Raw genomic sequence first — 17453 nt, 5'->3', positions numbered from 1 at the left:
ACATTTTTTTCGACCTCCAAAAGTCATAAAAAACGTCATAGTATAGTAAGGCGTTTTTTTCGGCCAAAAAAAGACAAAATTTTTTCGACCTCCAAAAGTCATAAAAAACTTCATAGTATAGTATGTCGTTTTTTTCGGGCAAAAAAAGTCAACATTTTTTTCGACCTCCAAAAGTCATAAAAAACGTCATAGTATAGTATGTCGTTTTTTTCGGCCAAAAAAAGTCAAAATTTTTTTCGACCTCCAAAAGTCATAAAAAACGTCATAGTATAGTATGTCGTTTTTTTCGGCCAAAAAAAGTCAACATTTTTTTCGACCTCCAAAAGTCATAAAAAACGTCATAGTATAGTATGGCGTTTTTTTCGGCCCAAAAAAGTCAAAAATTTTTTCGACCTCCAAAAGTCATAAAAAACGTCATAGTATAGTAAGGCGTTTTTTTCGGGCAAAAAAAGTCAACATTTTTTTCGACCTCCAAAAGTCATAAAAAACGTCATAGTATAGTATGGCGTTTTTTTCGGCCCAAAAAAGTCAAAAAATTTTTCGACCTCCAAAAGTCATAAAAAACGTCATAGTATAGTAAGGCGTTTTTTTCGGGCAAAAAAAGTCAACATTTTTTTCGACCTCCAAAAGTCATAAAAAACGTCATAGTATAGTATGGCGTTTTTTTCGGGCAAAAAAAGTCAAAATTTTTTTCGACCTCCAAAAGTCATAAAAAACGTCATAGTATAGTAAGGCGTTTTTTTCGGGCAAAAAAAGTCAACATTTTTTTCGACCTCCAAAAGTCATAAAAAACGTCATAGTATAGTATGTCGTTTTTTTCGGCCAAAAAAAGTCAACATTTTTTTCGACCTCCAAAAGTCATAAAAAACGTCATAGTATAGTATGGCGTTTTTTTTCGGCCAAAAAAAGTCAACATTTTTTTCGACCTCCAAAAGTCATAAAAAACGTCATAGTATAGTAAGGCGTTTTTTTCGGCCAAAAAAAGTCAACATTTTTTTCGACCTCCAAAAGTCATAAAAAACGTCATAGTATAGTATGGCGTTTTTTTCGGCCAAAAAAAGTCAACATTTTTTTCGACCTCCAAAAGTCATAAAAAACGTCATAGTATAGTATGGCGTTTTTTTCGGCCAAAAAAAGTCAACATTTTTTTCGACCTCCAAAAGTCATAAAAAACGTCATAGTATAGTAAGGCGTTTTTTTCGGCCAAAAAAAGACAAAATTTTTTCGACCTCCAAAAGTCATAAAAAACTTCATAGTATAGTATGTCGTTTTTTTCGGGCAAAAAAAGTCAACATTTTTTTCGACCTCCAAAAGTCATAAAAAACGTCATAGTATAGTATGTCGTTTTTTTCGGCCAAAAAAAGTCAAAATTTTTTTCGACCTCCAAAAGTCATAAAAAACGTCATAGTATAGTATGTCGTTTTTTTCGGCCAAAAAAAGTCAACATTTTTTTCGACCTCCAAAAGTCATAAAAAACGTCATAGTATAGTATGGCGTTTTTTTCGGCCCAAAAAAGTCAAAAATTTTTTCGACCTCCAAAAGTCATAAAAAACGTCATAGTATAGTAAGGCGTTTTTTTCGGGCAAAAAAAGTCAACATTTTTTTCGACCTCCAAAAGTCATAAAAAACGTCATAGTATAGTATGGCGTTTTTTTCGGCCCAAAAAAGTCAAAAAATTTTTCGACCTCCAAAAGTCATAAAAAACGTCATAGTATAGTAAGGCGTTTTTTTCGGGCAAAAAAAGTCAACATTTTTTTCGACCTCCAAAAGTCATAAAAAACGTCATAGTATAGTATGGCGTTTTTTTCGGGCAAAAAAAGTCAAAATTTTTTTCGACCTCCAAAAGTCATAAAAAACGTCATAGTATAGTAAGGCGTTTTTTTCGGGCAAAAAAAGTCAACATTTTTTTCGACCTCCAAAAGTCATAAAAAACGTCATAGTATAGTATGTCGTTTTTTTCGGCCAAAAAAAGTCAACATTTTTTTCGACCTCCAAAAGTCATAAAAAACGTCATAGTATAGTATGGCGTTTTTTTCGGCCAAAAAAAGTCAACATTTTTTTCGACCTCCAAAAGTCATAAAAAACGTCATAGTATAGTAAGGCGTTTTTTTCGGCCAAAAAAAGTCAACATTTTTTTCGACCTCCAAAAGTCATAAAAAACGTCATAGTATAGTATGGCGTTTTTTTCGGCCAAAAAAAGTCAACATTTTTTTCGACCTCCAAAAGTCATAAAAAACGTCATAGTATAGTATGGCGTTTTTTTCGGCCAAAAAAAGTCAACATTTTTTTCGACCTCCAAAAGTCATAAAAAACGTCATAGTATAGTAAGGCGTTTTTTTCGGCCAAAAAAAGCCAAATTTTTTTTCGACCTCCAAAAGTCATAAAAAACGTCATAGTATAGTAAGGCGTTTTTTTCGGCCAAAAAAAGTCAACATTTTTTTCGACCTCCAAAAGTCATAAAAAACGTCATAGTATAGTATGTCGTTTTTTTCGGCCAAAAAAAGTCAACATTTTTTTCGACCTCCAAAAGTCATAAAAAACGTCATAGTATAGTAAGGCGTTTTTTTCGGCCAAAAAAAGTCAACATTTTTTTCGACCTCCAAAAGTCATAAAAAACGTCATAGTATAGTATGTCGTTTTTTTCGGCCAAAAAAAGTCAACATTTTTTTCGACCTCCAAAAGTCATAAAAAACGTCATAGTATAGTAAGGCGTTTTTTTCGGCCAAAAAAAGTCAACATTTTTTTCGACCTCCAAAAGTCATAAAAAACGTCATAGTATAGTAAGGCGTTTTTTTCGGCCAAAAAAAGTCAACATTTTTTTCGACCTCCAAAAGTCATAAAAAACGTCATAGTATAGTAAGGCGTTTTTTTCGGCCAAAAAAAGCCAAATTTTTTTTCGACCTCCAAAAGTCATAAAAAACGTCATAGTATAGTATGGCGTTTTTTTCGGCCAAAAAAAGTCAACATTTTTTTCGACCTCCAAAAGTCATAAAAAACGTCATAGTATAGTAAGGCGTTTTTTTCGGCCAAAAAAAGTCAAAAAATTTTTCGACCTCCAAAAGTCATAAAAAACGTCATAGTATAGTATGTCGTTTTTTTCGGCCAAAAAAAGTCAACATTTTTTTCGACCTCCAAAAGTCATAAAAAACGTCATAGTATAGTATGTCGTTTTTTTCGGGCAAAAAAAGTCAACATTTTTTTCGACCTCCAAAAGTCATAAAAAACGTCATAGTATAGTATGTCGTTTTTTTCGGCCAAAAAAAGTCAACATTTTTTTCGACCTCCAAAAGTCATAAAAAACGTCATAGTATAGTAAGGCGTTTTTTTCGGCCAAAAAAAGTCAACATTTTTTTCGACCTCCAAAAGTCATAAAAAACGTCATAGTATAGTAAGGCGTTTTTTTCGGCCAAAAAAAGCCAAATTTTTTTTCGACCTCCAAAAGTCATAAAAAACGTCATAGTATAGTATGGCGTTTTTTTCGGCCAAAAAAAGTCAACATTTTTTTCGACCTCCAAAAGTCATAAAAAACGTCATAGTATAGTAAGGCGTTTTTTTCGGCCAAAAAAAGTCAAAAAATTTTTCGACCTCCAAAAGTCATAAAAAACGTCATAGTATAGTATGTCGTTTTTTTCGGCCAAAAAAAGTCAACATTTTTTTCGACCTCCAAAAGTCATAAAAAACGTCATAGTATAGTATGTCGTTTTTTTCGGGCAAAAAAAGTCAACATTTTTTTCGACCTCCAAAAGTCATAAAAAACGTCATAGTATAGTATGTCGTTTTTTTCGGCCAAAAAAAGTCAACATTTTTTTCGACCTCCAAAAGTCATAAAAAACGTCATAGTATAGTAAGGCGTTTTTTTCGGCCAAAAGAAGTCAACATTTTTTTCGACCTCCAAAAGTCATAAAAAACGTCATAGTATAGTATGTCGTTTTTTTCGGCCAAAAAAAGTCAACATTTTTTTCGACCTCCAAAAGTCATAAAAAACGTCATAGTATAGTATGTCGTTTTTTTCGGCCAAAAAAAGTCAACATTTTTTTCGACCTCCAAAAGTCATAAAAAACGTCATAGTATAGTATGTCGTTTTTTTCGGCCAAAAAAAGTCAACATTTTTTTCGACCTCCAAAAGTCATAAAAAACGTCATAGTATAGTATGTCGTTTTTTTCGGCCAAAAAAAGTCAAAAATTTTTTGGACCTCCAAAAGTCATAAAAAACGTCATAGTATAGTAAGGCGTTTTTTTCGGCCAAAAAAAGTCAAAAATTTTTTCGACCTCCAAAAGTCATAAAAAACGTCATAGTATAGTATGTCGTTTTTTTCGGCCAAAAAAAGTCAACATTTTTTTCGACCTCCAAAAGTCATAAAAAACGTCATAGTATAGTAAGGCGTTTTTTTCGGCCAAAAAAAGTCAAAATTTTTTTCGACCTCCAAAAGTCATAAAAAACGTCATAGTATAGTATGGCGTTTTTTTCGGCCAAAAAAAGTCAACATTTTTTTCGACCTCCAAAAGTCATAAAAAACGTCATAGTATAGTAAGGCGTTTTTTTCGGCCAAAAAAAGACAAAATTTTTTCGACCTCCAAAAGTCATAAAAAACGTCATAGTATAGTATGTCGTTTTTTTCGGGCAAAAAAAGTCAACATTTTTTTCGACCTCCAAAAGTCATAAAAAACGTCATAGTATAGTATGTCGTTTTTTTCGGCCAAAAAAAGTCAAAATTTTTTTCGACCTCCAAAAGTCATAAAAAACGTCATAGTATAGTATGTCGTTTTTTTCGGCCAAAAAAAGTCAACATTTTTTTCGACCTCCAAAAGTCATAAAAAACGTCATAGTATAGTATGGCGTTTTTTTCGGCCCAAAAAAGTCAAAAATTTTTTCGACCTCCAAAAGTCATAAAAAACGTCATAGTATAGTAAGGCGTTTTTTTCGGGCAAAAAAAGTCAACATTTTTTTCGACCTCCAAAAGTCATAAAAAACGTCATAGTATAGTATGGCGTTTTTTTCGGCCCAAAAAAGTCAAAAAATTTTTCGACCTCCAAAAGTCATAAAAAACGTCATAGTATAGTAAGGCGTTTTTTTCGGGCAAAAAAAGTCAACATTTTTTTCGACCTCCAAAAGTCATAAAAAACGTCATAGTATAGTATGGCGTTTTTTTCGGGCAAAAAAAGTCAAAATTTTTTTCGACCTCCAAAAGTCATAAAAAACGTCATAGTATAGTAAGGCGTTTTTTTCGGGCAAAAAAAGTCAACATTTTTTTCGACCTCCAAAAGTCATAAAAAACGTCATAGTATAGTATGTCGTTTTTTTCGGCCAAAAAAAGTCAACATTTTTTTCGACCTCCAAAAGTCATAAAAAACGTCATAGTATAGTATGGCGTTTTTTTCGGCCAAAAAAAGTCAACATTTTTTTCGACCTCCAAAAGTCATAAAAAACGTCATAGTATAGTAAGGCGTTTTTTTCGGCCAAAAAAAGTCAACATTTTTTTCGACCTCCAAAAGTCATAAAAAACGTCATAGTATAGTATGGCGTTTTTTTCGGCCAAAAAAAGTCAACATTTTTTTCGACCTCCAAAAGTCATAAAAAATGTCATAGTATAGTATGGCGTTTTTTTCGGCCAAAAAAAGTCAACATTTTTTTCGACCTCCAAAAGTCATAAAAAACGTCATAGTATAGTAAGGCGTTTTTTTCGGCCAAAAAAAGCCAAATTTTTTTTCGACCTCCAAAAGTCATAAAAAACGTCATAGTATAGTAAGGCGTTTTTTTCGGCCAAAAAAAGTCAACATTTTTTTCGACCTCCAAAAGTCATAAAAAACGTCATAGTATAGTATGTCGTTTTTTTCGGCCAAAAAAAGTCAACATTTTTTTCGACCTCCAAAAGTCATAAAAAACGTCATAGTATAGTAAGGCGTTTTTTTCGGCCAAAAAAAGTCAACATTTTTTTCGACCTCCAAAAGTCATAAAAAACGTCATAGTATAGTATGTCGTTTTTTTCGGCCAAAAAAAGTCAACATTTTTTTCGACCTCCAAAAGTCATAAAAAACGTCATAGTATAGTAAGGCGTTTTTTTCGGCCAAAAAAAGTCAACATTTTTTTCGACCTCCAAAAGTCATAAAAAACGTCATAGTATAGTAAGGCGTTTTTTTCGGCCAAAAAAAGTCAACATTTTTTTCGACCTCCAAAAGTCATAAAAAACGTCATAGTATAGTAAGGCGTTTTTTTCGGCCAAAAAAAGCCAAATTTTTTTTCGACCTCCAAAAGTCATAAAAAACGTCATAGTATAGTATGGCGTTTTTTTCGGCCAAAAAAAGTCAACATTTTTTTCGACCTCCAAAAGTCATAAAAAACGTCATAGTATAGTAAGGCGTTTTTTTCGGCCAAAAAAAGTCAAAAAATTTTTCGACCTCCAAAAGTCATAAAAAACGTCATAGTATAGTAAGGCGTTTTTTTCGGCCAAAAAAAGTCAACATTTTTTTCGACCTCCAAAAGTCATAAAAAACGTCATAGTATAGTAAGGCGTTTTTTTCGGCCAAAAAAAATCAAAAATTTTTTCGACCTCCAAAAGTCATAAAAAACGTCATAGTATAGTATGGCGTTTTTTTCGGCCAAAAAAAGTCAAAATTTTTTTCGACCTCCAAAAGTCATAAAAAACGTCATAGTATAGTAAGGCGTTTTTTTCGGCCAAAAAAAGACAAATTTTTTTTCGACCTCCAAAAGTCATAAAAAACGTCATAGTATAGTATGGCGTTTTTTTCGGCCAAAAAAAGTCAACATTTTTTTCGACCTCCAAAAGTCATAAAAAACGTCATAGTATAGTATGTCGTTTTTTTCGGCCAAAAAAAGTCAACATTTTTTTCGACCTCCAAAAGTCATAAAAAACGTCATAGTATAGTATGTCGTTTTTTTCGGCCAAAAAAAGTCAAAAATTTTTTGGACCTCCAAAAGTCATAAAAAACGTCATAGTATAGTAAGGCGTTTTTTTCGGCCAAAAAAAGTCAAAAAATTTTTCGACCTCCAAAAGTCATAAAAAACGTCATAGTATAGTATGTCGTTTTTTTCGGCCAAAAAAAGTCAACATTTTTTTCGACCTCCAAAAGTCATAAAAAACGTCATAGTATAGTATGTCGTTTTTTTCGGCCAAAAAAAGTCAACATTTTTTTCGACCTCCAAAAGTCATAAAAAACGTCATAGTATAGTAAGGCGTTTTTTTCGGCCAAAAAAAGTCAACATTTTTTTCGACCTCCAAAAGTCATAAAAAACGTCATAGTATAGTATGTCGTTTTTTTCGGCCCAAAAAAGTCAAAAATTTTTTCGACCTCCAAAAGTCATAAAAAACGTCATAGTATAGTAAGGCGTTTTTTTCGGCCAAAAAAAGTCAAAAATTTTTTCGACCTCCAAAAGTCATAAAAAACGTCATAGTATAGTATGTCGTTTTTTTCGGCCCAAAAAAGTCAAAAATTTTTTCGACCTCCAAAAGTCATAAAAAACGTCATAGTATAGTATGTCGTTTTTTTCGGCCAAAAAAAGTCAAAAATTTTTTCGACCTCCAAAAGTCATAAAAAACGTCATAGTATAGTATGTCGTTTTTTTCGGCCAAAAAAAGTCAACATTTTTTTCGACCTCCAAAAGTCATAAAAAACGTCATAGTATAGTAAGGCGTTTTTTTCGGCCAAAAAAAGTCAAAATTTTTTTCGACCTCCAAAAGTCATAAAAAACGTCATAGTATAGTAAGGCGTTTTTTTCGTGCAAAAAAAGTCAAAAAATTTTTCGACCTCCAAAAGTCATAAAAAACGTCATAGTATAGTATGGCGTTTTTTTCGGCCAAAAAAAGTCAACATTTTTTTCGACCTCCAAAAGTCATAAAAAACGTCATAGTATAGTAAGGCGTTTTTTTCGGCCAAAAAAAGTCAACATTTTTTTCGACCTCCAAAAGTCATAAAAAACGTCATAGTATAGTAAGGCGTTTTTTTCGGCCAAAAAAAGTCAAAAATTTTTTCGACCTCCAAAAGTCATAAAAAACGTCATAGTATAGTATGTCGTTTTTTTCGGCCAAAAAAAGTCAACATTTTTTTCGACCTCCAAAAGTCATAAAAAACGTCATAGTATAGTATGTCGTTTTTTTCGGCCAAAAAAAGTCAAAAATTTTTTCGACCTCCAAAAGTCATAAAAAACGTCATAGTATAGTAAGGCTTTTTTTTTTGGCCAAAAAAAGTCAAAATTTTTTTCGACCTCCAAAAGTCATAAAAAACGTCATAGTATAGTAAGGCGTTTTTTTCGGCCAAAAAAAGTCAAAAATTTTTTCGACCTCCAAAAGTCATAAAAAACGTCATAGTATAGTAAGGCGTTTTTTTCGGCCAAAAAAAGTCAACATTTTTTTCGACCTCCAAAAGTCATAAAAAACGTCATAGTATAGTAAGGCGTTTTTTTCGTGCAAAAAAAGTCAAAATTTTTTTCGACCTCCAAAAGTCATAAAAAACGTCATAGTATAGTATGGCGTTTTTTTCGGCCAAAAAAAGTCAAAAATTTTTTCGACCTCCAAAAGTCATAAAAAACGTCATAGTATAGTAAGGCGTTTTTTTCGGGCAAAAAAAGTCAATTTTTTTCGACCTCCAAAAGTCATAAAAAACGTCATAGTATAGTATGGCGTTTTTTTCGGCCAAAAAAAGTCAAAATTTTTTTCGACCTCCAAAAGTCATAAAAAACGTCATAGTATAGTATGTCGGTTTTTTCGGGCAAAAAAAGTCAAAATTTTTTTCGACCTCCAAAAGTCATAAAAAACGTCATAGTATAGTAAGGCGTTAAAATCGGACAAAAAAAGTCAAAATTTTTTTCGACCTCCAAAAGTCATAAAAAACGTCATAGTATAGTAAGGCGTTTTTTTCGGGCAAAAAAAGTCAACATTTTTTTCGACCTCCAAAAGTCATAAAAAACGTCATAGTATAGTATGTCGTTTTTTTCGGCCAAAAAAAGTCAACATTTTTTTCGACCTCCAAAAGTCATAAAAAACGTCATAGTATAGTAAGGCGTTTTTTTCGGCCAAAAAAAGTCAACATTTTTTTCGACCTCCAAAAGTCATAAAAAACGTCATAGTATAGTATGTCGTTTTTTTCGGCCAAAAAAAGTCAAAATTTTTTTCGACCTCCAAAAGTCATAAAAAACGTCATAGTATAGTATGTCGTTTTTTTCGGCCAAAAAAAGTCAAAAATTTTTTGGACCTCCAAAAGTCATAAAAAACGTCATAGTATAGTATGTCGTTTTTTTCGGGCAAATAAAGTCAACATTTTTTTCGACCTCCAAAAGTCATAAAAAACGTCATAGTATAGTAAGGCATCAAAATCGGACAAAAAAAGTCAACATTTTTTTCGACCTCCAAAAGTCATAAAAAACGTCATAGTATAGTATGTCGTTTTTTTCGGGCAAATAAAGTCAACATTTTTTTCGACCTCCAAAAGTCATAAAAAACGTCATAGTATAGTAAGGCGTCAAAATCGGACAAAAAAAGTCAACATTTTTTTCGACCTCCAAAAGTCATAAAAAACGTCATAGTATAGTATGTCGTTTTTTTCGGGCAAATAAAGTCAACATTTTTTTCGACCTCCAAAAGTCATAAAAAACGTCATAGTATAGTAAGGCGTCAAAATCGGACAAAAAAAGTCAACATTTTTTTCGACCTCCAAAAGTCATAAAAAACGTCATAGTATAGTATGGCGTTTTTTTCGGGCAAAAAAAGTCAAAAATTTTTTTGGCCTCAAAATGTCATAATAAACGTCATAGTATAGTATGGCGTCAAAATCGGCCAAAAAAAGTCAAACAATTTTTTGGCCTCAAAATGTCATTAAAAACGTCATAGTATAGTAAGGCGTCAAAATTGGTCAAAAAATGTCATACTTTTTTTTGGCCTCAAAATGTCATAAAAATGGTCATAGTATAGTATGGCATCAAAATCGGCCTAAAAAAGTCATACTTTAGTATGACCTTAAAATGTGCCAAAAAACGTCATAGTATAGTATGGCATCAAAATCGGCCTCAAAATGTCATAAAAAACGTCATAGTATAGTATGGCGTTTTTTTCAGTCAAAAAAAGTCAAAAGTTTTTTCGACCTCCAAAAGTCATAAAAAACGTCATAGTATAGTATGGCGTTTTTTTTGGCCAAAAAAAGTCAACATTTTTTTAGGCCTCAAAATGTCATAAAAAACGTCATAGTATAGTATGTCGTTTTTTTCAGTCAAAAAAAGTCAAAAATTTTTTCGACCTCCAAAAGTCATAAAAAACGTCATAGTATAGTATGGCGGTTTTTTCGGCCAAAAAAAGTCAAAAAATTTTTTGGCCTCAAAATGTCATAATAAACGTTATAGTATAGTATGGCGTCAAAATCGGCCAAAAAAAGTCAAAAAATTTTTTGGCCTCAAAATGTCATTAAAAACGTCATAGTATAGTAAGGCGTCAAAATTGGTCAAAAAATGTCATACTTTTTTTTGGCCTCAAAATGTCATAAAAATGGTCATAGTATAATATGGCATCAAAATCGGCCTAAAAAAGTCATACTTTAGTATGACCTTAAAATGTGCCAAAAAACGTCATAGTATAGTATGGCATCAAAATCGGCCTCAAAATGTCATAAAAAACGTCATAGTATAGTATGGCGTTTTTTTCAGTCAAAAAAAGTCAAAAGTTTTTTCGACCTCCAAAAGTCATAAAAAACGTCATAGTATAGTATGGCGTTTTTTTTGGCCAAAAAAAGTCAAAATTTTTTTAGGCCTCAAAATGTCATAAAAAACGTCATAGTATAGTAAGGCGTTTTTTTCGGCCAAAAAAAGTCAACATTTTTTTCGACCTCCAAAAGTCATAAAAAACGTCATAGTATAGTATGTCGTTTTTTTCGGGCAAATAAAGTCAACATTTTTTTCGACCTCCAAAAGTCATAAAAAACGTCATAGTATAGTATGGCGTTTTTTTCGGGCAAAAAAAGTCAAAAATTTTTTTGGCCTCAAAATGTCATAATAAACGTCATAGTATAGTATGGCGTCAAAATCGGCCAAAAAAAGTCAAACAATTTTTTGGCCTCAAAATGTCATTAAAAACGTCATAGTATAGTAAGGCGTCAAAATTGGTCAAAAAATGTCATACTTTTTTTTGGCCTCAAAATGTCATAAAAATGGTCATAGTATAGTATGGCATCAAAATCGGCCTAAAAAAGTCATACTTTAGTATGACCTTAAAATGTGCCAAAAAACGTCATAGTATAGTATGGCATCAAAATCGGCCTCAAAATGTCATAAAAAACGTCATAGTATAGTATGGCGTTTTTTTCAGTCAAAAAAAGTCAAAATTTTTTTCGACCTCCAAAAGTCATAAAAAACGTCATAGTATAGTATGGCGGTTTTTTCGGCCAAAAAAAGTCAAAACTTTTTTTGGCCTCAAAATGTCATAATAAACGTTATAGTATAGTATGGCGTCAAAATCGGCCAAAAAAAGTCAAAAAATTTTTTGGCCTCAAAATGTCATTAAAAACGTCATAGTATAGTAAGGCGTCAAAATTGGTCAAAAAATGTCATACTTTTTTTTGGCCTCAAAATGTCATAAAAATGGTCATAGTATAGTATGGCATCAAAATCCGCCTAAAAAAGTCATACTTTAGTATGACCTTAAAATGTGCCAAAAAACGTCATAGTATAGTATGGCATCAAAATCGGCCAAAAAAAGTCATACTTTAGTACGACCTCAAAATGTCATAAAAACATCATAGTATAATAAGGCGTCAAAATGGGCCAAAAAAGTCATACTTTAGTATGGCCTCAAAATTTCTTAAAAAACATCATACTATACATACTATGACGTTTTTTGGCAGTCTATGGCAGCCCATCGATTCCCATGGCAGAAGACAGGGGAATAATAATAATAAGAAGAAGAACACTAATAAATTCTTGCAGCTTTGCTGCTTGGACCCCAATTCTCTGCTTTACTACTTTGGTGCTGCAAAGATCTTGTATAAGACCAACGTCCCCCTTTCTGCTGATCGCTTTGGTCATTGGTGGATGCATAATCGCAGGAGTGAGATCGCTTACTGTTAATACAAGATCTTTGCTCAATACAGACATTAACCACGGACTATTATTTGTAGATCTGAAGGCTGTGGGCTGAGAAAGAGAAAGAGAAAGAAAACCCTGGATTGCTCCAACAGTCTGGAAAGGGATGAAGAATAGAAGTTATTGTGTTACGTGCTGTGTGTTTATAATGCCATTCAAACATGATGCTGTGGGCGCTGACTCGTTAGTTTCACTTGAGTGATTTAAGTAGTTAGCTGTTGTTAACATAGGCTAATTCCATCCATGAAGGCTGATTAACTCTCTGACTGCGAGCAGTAGTAGTTTTAACAGTTAAAATACATGGTTAAATGATGAATCCCAATTAAAAAGTATTATCCTTCTATAGAGGAGCTGTCTGCCAGTATATTAGCATACCAGCTAAGACTGTCTTTCCATCCATCTCTGCAATCCTATTTTGAATCTACTGAAAATTAGTCTCACATTTATAAGTCTCAATTTTGCCATTGTAGTTTACATTAAAAAAATTCTAGAAGTCAATAGTTAAGTGGTTATTGTTTCTTTCTTTTAAATAGTATTATCTTGTGCAGGCCCTGCAACTGAAAATGTAGGCTATGAATCAGAAGGGATTTAGGATTTACCAATGTTCAGCAGGTCAAAAATGCAGGTAAAATGGACTAGAATGCAGGAAATCGCATCTAAGAAATTCAAGATTTTCTGGGGAGGACACCAAGACCCCCCGGGCCTGGCCCGGGATGTTCACAATGTCTGGCTCCGCCCCTGCTCTTAAAATCTCCTACTCATTTTTATCTATCTTTTCCTCCCTTTCCTAACCCCTCTGTGCCCCTATTCTTTCTGTATACTTCCTCTACCCTCCCTTTCTTCTTTCCTTCCTATAGTGATTTTCCATACTAGCCCATTTTTATCATTCCTCTCCCCTCTGTGAATCGGGCCCTTTTCTATCCGTCCTACACTCCCTCTCTTCTTCTTCTCCCACTCTCTCGTTTATCATTCTTTCATTTACAAAGGTCATAAATATATTTTGGTTTCTGCTTTACATTAACAGTACAGACGATTTCCCGCAGGGGAATTGTCTAGTCTATTTTATCATGTCTAACCATTTGTCCTTTCTCGGAGGTTGATTAACTTCCGTAGCTTGCATTTGATTGGCTTAGAGCATTCCTGAGCAACGTGCGTACGCGCTTGTGCGCGTCCTCCTTAACTCCTTCTTCCCTCACCGGACCCGTGTGCTCCGTCCGCCGGCAACAATGATCTGCCTCTTTCTGTCCATATTCGCCCACATCTTTCAGTCAGGTTGGTAATATATCTGTTCACAGCTCATCATCCGTCACTCACGGCTCCTCACTGATATTTTCACACCGGGATAATGTGCTCACAGAGACCCACCACGTGAGGGCAGGAGCCGCAGACTCACCGGGCAGACGCCTCGGCTAGCTGCTACACAAGGAGCAACAATAGAGGCATGAGACCGTTACAAACTTTAATTGAGCTTTTGTAACTCACGTTGTGTTTAACAGAACCACGGACGTTGAGTGTGAAATGTCACTAATAACACCCAAACTGCGCTTTAGTTACGGTTTATAGTAAAATACTTTTTTAGCATGCGGCTTTCGTGGCACAAGCTGAAACTCCTGTCATTGTGTGGCTGAAACTACAGCTAGCTACTAATCTACCAGCAGTGTAGTCCATGTGTCCTATTATTAGCTCATGTGGAGCCTATGAGCGCTGACAGGCTGCTGCAGGAGGATCTCTGCAATGGGGCCGAAAAAAAGGTCACAGCGAAATCTGCATGAACTTGAAGATTTGGTGGTTAAACATGCTCGCACTGAAGAATCTGGTGAGGGACACCACAGGCAAACCACAGCTTGGCCGTGGGAACGTGAGGTCTGTCGCAGAAACTGCTGTCAAAGTGCAAGTTTCAGGGCGTGTACACCGCTGAGCTCCTGCAATAGAGAGTATGTGTTATAGGAGCTGAGTGAGGGGGGCTAACTTTACCCTCTACAGGTCTGTGAATTTAGCATTTGGGAATCAAACAGTGGCTCGTAAAAGTAAAAAAAGACAGACAAAATTTCTGGAGGTGGATGAAGTTGAAAGCTGTGTGCGGACTGCTGCGTGTGAGGGCTTTTGTGTGTGTATCCTCGGGGTGCAGAGGATGTCTAAGCAGATATAAACATGTACGACACTGACTGTCTATCAACATGGATTAGACCCTAATAAATGCAAAAGTAAACACAGCTGTCATTGTAATGTCTGAGTTGTTACCGACCATGCTGAATTTATTTGTGTCGGTTTGTGCTCACTTCAGCACTTTTGCATTTAGTCAGTGTCATCAGTGATCTCCTCCACTGTTTGTACTAAGGTGCATGCAAGCAGCTCTAAGCTGTGTGCTGTGGTGCTCTGTTGCAGTTCAAACAGCTTAAATTGTTTTTTCCCTTTATTGTGGCCTTACATTATCTCTGGTTCTAGGGTGGACTGGGGTGAACGAGCGCACCTTCGTTGCTGTGAAACCCGATGGCGTGCAGCGGAGACTGGTGGGAGAAATTGTGCGTCGCTTTGAGAAAAGAGGGTTCAAGCTGGTGGGCCTCAAACTTATGCAGGTACGCTTGGATGACCCTGGAGACTAGAGTTGGGCGGTATCCAAATTTGAAAATATTCCCTACAAGTACAAATTGAATTTTGAATCAAAGACATGTGCGAGTACTAGTGAGAACAAGTCGGCTGCGGCTGCAGCTACAGCTCGGCTCATAGATGCCACAAGTGGGCAACAAGACGCCATCGCTTCTCCGTGATTATGGAGGCTTGCTGCAGAACCGCATCAAAACAGCGCCTATGCGATAATGCGCATTGCAAGTTGCGGAGACAGTGCACACTTTTGATTTTAATTCAGTTGCTGTAGCCTTTAATTCACTGCAGCAAAAATGCACAAAAAAGCCTGAAACATGTCAGGGGATCTTTTTCAGTTTAATATAGTTTTTATTACATATATAGGCTATTTGAAAACGCATATAACGAACGGACTATTTTTTTTTCAAGTTGGCAGCACGCTGCGTTATTAAAATGGTATGGGCCAGTCCATGTGTTTTTTGTTTGCAAATTGTTTTATCTGAGAATACTTTCTTTATATTCATGTTAAAAGAGCACAGCTTTGTGCAATATTTATTTTAGAAGTCACGCATGGGAGTCAATTGACGGCACTTATTTGATACAGCCTATACTTTTAAATAAAAAATACCTTATTACCGCCCAACCCTACTGGAGACTCTTAATAATTTTATCTAGTCTAGTATAATTACCTTTTAAACTGAATATGTACCTGCCTTGTGTGTCTTTGTATATCAGGCATCTGAGGAGCTTCTTAGGGAACATTACTGGGACCTGAGGGGTAAACCCTTTTTCAGTGGACTGATAACCTACATGAGCTCTGGACCAGTTGTTGCAATGGTGAGACGCTCTATGTCCACAGGATATGAAAGGCTTTCTTTAATTCAGAGGGTTTTTCCTGGTTAGAAGTATTGACGATGTGAAGCTTTGTAAAGGTGCCACTGCTGCTTTGTTTATATCGTACAGGTGTGGCAGGGTTTGGACGTGGTGAAGACTGCACGTAAGATGTTGGGAGAGACCAACCCTGCAGACTCGCAGCCGGGAACTATCCGGGGAGATTACTGTGTGGAAGTGGGCAGGTAAGATCACCTGATGATTCAGTTCTCTTCTGAAGGAAAATATAAAGGAGAATTATGTTTTTATGTCATAAACAGTTGCAGCAGCAGTTTTTTCTGTCTGAGTGTCCTGATCTTAATTGTGTTGTCTCTGCATTGCAGGAATGTGATCCACGGCAGCGACTCTGTGGAGAGCGCCCAGAAGGAAATCTCTCTGTGGTTTCGTCAGAACGAGCTTCACTGCTGGGAGAACAGCAGCAGCAGCTGGATCTACAACTGACGGTCTAAAGGCATCATCTTTGCACCGTCCTGTAGGTAGACAAGCGTTCTCATTACAACGTGGATCGCATCATACCTCAGAGGAATATTTTGGCTTTAGTAGCTTGTAGCCACAGGGGAGATGCTGTGTCATTGCTGCCTTTCTGGACCTCTCGCTGCTGCTGCTTCTTTTTTTTTTTTTTTTTTTTTTTTTACATTTAAGTTTTTTTTTCAGTTTTTCTATGTGAAGTACGTATGAGAGGTGAAATGATTTTACGAAGTGAAAGTGCACTAAATAAGCAATAACTGACATTGTCTGCTTCTGTTACAGTTTTTGTTTAGTTCAGAACACAAGCTCATGTTTACAATGTTTAAGCAATAAGCTTGGATTTGAAACAGTTAAAGGTAATAATTCATAACAATTCAAAAGGTTAATTTCTGTTGAAGGTACAGGAAACTTTTCTCATCACCCTTGTTTTCCATATCACTACGTAAGTATGCAAAACATCAAATCGCAGCTAAATTGTTACCACCTCACTTTGCTTTGTTTCCACTTCAGCTTAATTTTCTTTTTCATTTGCTTCAGGGAATTTGCTCCTTGTAATTTTTAAAGGTGAAAAATTTGCCAAATATAGATGTTTCCATTGGTTTCCATTATTATTTCCATGTTGCACATTATTTTCAGTTTCCTGTACCTTTTTAATAGATAATAAATAAATTCAGATTCTGTAGGGGTGCTAAAACAGATGGTCACATCACTTGAAACTACTTGAATACAATTCTGGATGTAAGTTGTAAAATATGACGTCTGATAGCTTCCTTGCTTTGATAGTTTTGTAATTTCATCCTGTCAGACTCAGTTTGCAAAGTGAAATGGCAATGAAGTTTGCTAATATTTTGTTTTATAAAACAACGTAATTTTTCCATAATCTAGCCGGTCACATCTATGCTTTTATAAAACATCTACAGTAATGCTGAGTGAATTGTATTGGAACTGTCAAAAAAAAAAGAATAAATCTGTTCTTGAAATGCTTGTTAACAGGCCCTTTCAGTGTTTAGAGAAGCGAGAGACACGGACCACACGCTAGCTTTACGTTTTTCAGCACACAAATATTGTTTAATATTTAATCCACACAGATAGAGATCAATGCATGAATTTCCATACTGAACAAAGAGGATGGGCTTCAGTGTGTCTGGAGATTTACAATAATCCCTGTACACATAATGACAACACGCCATCATTCAACCTGCTTTACACCAAACCATCGGATCAACAGCCAGTCAAACGAGAGAAATGAATTTTGGACAACCCTCGATACATTAAACTCAACCCTTAATCTCGCTCACATGATTTAAGCATGTAGACAAGTTCTCACCTCGCTGAACTGAGTCCTCTGATAACCACTCTGATGAAAAACAAGTCCTTAATCAGGACACAAACAGAGGTAAGATAGGATGCAAAATATTATAAGTGACAGCCC

At 34.9% G+C, this 17453-nt stretch overlaps 1 protein-coding gene across 1 annotated transcript; it reads left to right on the top strand.

The window, feature by feature from the left end:
• The first annotated feature begins 13265 nt into the window (after nucleotides 1–13265).
• nme3 (NME/NM23 nucleoside diphosphate kinase 3) lies at nucleotides 13266–17020 on the top strand. Its single transcript, XM_041062198.1, has 5 exons — nucleotides 13266–13351; nucleotides 14525–14655; nucleotides 15398–15499; nucleotides 15626–15738; nucleotides 15877–17020. The coding sequence occupies exons 1-5, from the start codon at nucleotides 13306–13308 to the stop codon at nucleotides 15992–15994; spliced, it is 510 nt and encodes a 169-aa protein (XP_040918132.1). The 5' UTR covers nucleotides 13266–13305; the 3' UTR covers nucleotides 15995–17020.
• The last annotated feature ends 433 nt before the right edge of the window (nucleotides 17021–17453 follow it).

This window comes from Toxotes jaculatrix, chromosome 18 (genome assembly GCF_017976425.1).
Source record: "Toxotes jaculatrix isolate fToxJac2 chromosome 18, fToxJac2.pri, whole genome shotgun sequence".
In the NCBI taxonomy this organism is placed as follows: domain Eukaryota; kingdom Metazoa; phylum Chordata; class Actinopteri; family Toxotidae; genus Toxotes; species Toxotes jaculatrix.
Note: the sequence above shows the minus strand (reverse complement) of the source record. Positions and strands in the feature narration are given on the sequence as shown.

Excerpts from the sequence above, each read along its gene's own strand:
- nme3 (XM_041062198.1), top strand. The coding sequence starts at position 13,306 with ATGATCTGCCTCTTTCTGTCCATATTCGCCCACATCTTTCAGTCAG. Across the intron at positions 13,352-14,524 it reads CGCCCACATCTTTCAGTCAG|GGTGGACTGGGGTGAACGAG; the intron begins GTTGGTAATATA and ends CTCTGGTTCTAG. Across the intron at positions 15,739-15,876 it reads TACTGTGTGGAAGTGGGCAG|GAATGTGATCCACGGCAGCG; the intron begins GTAAGATCACCT and ends TCTGCATTGCAG.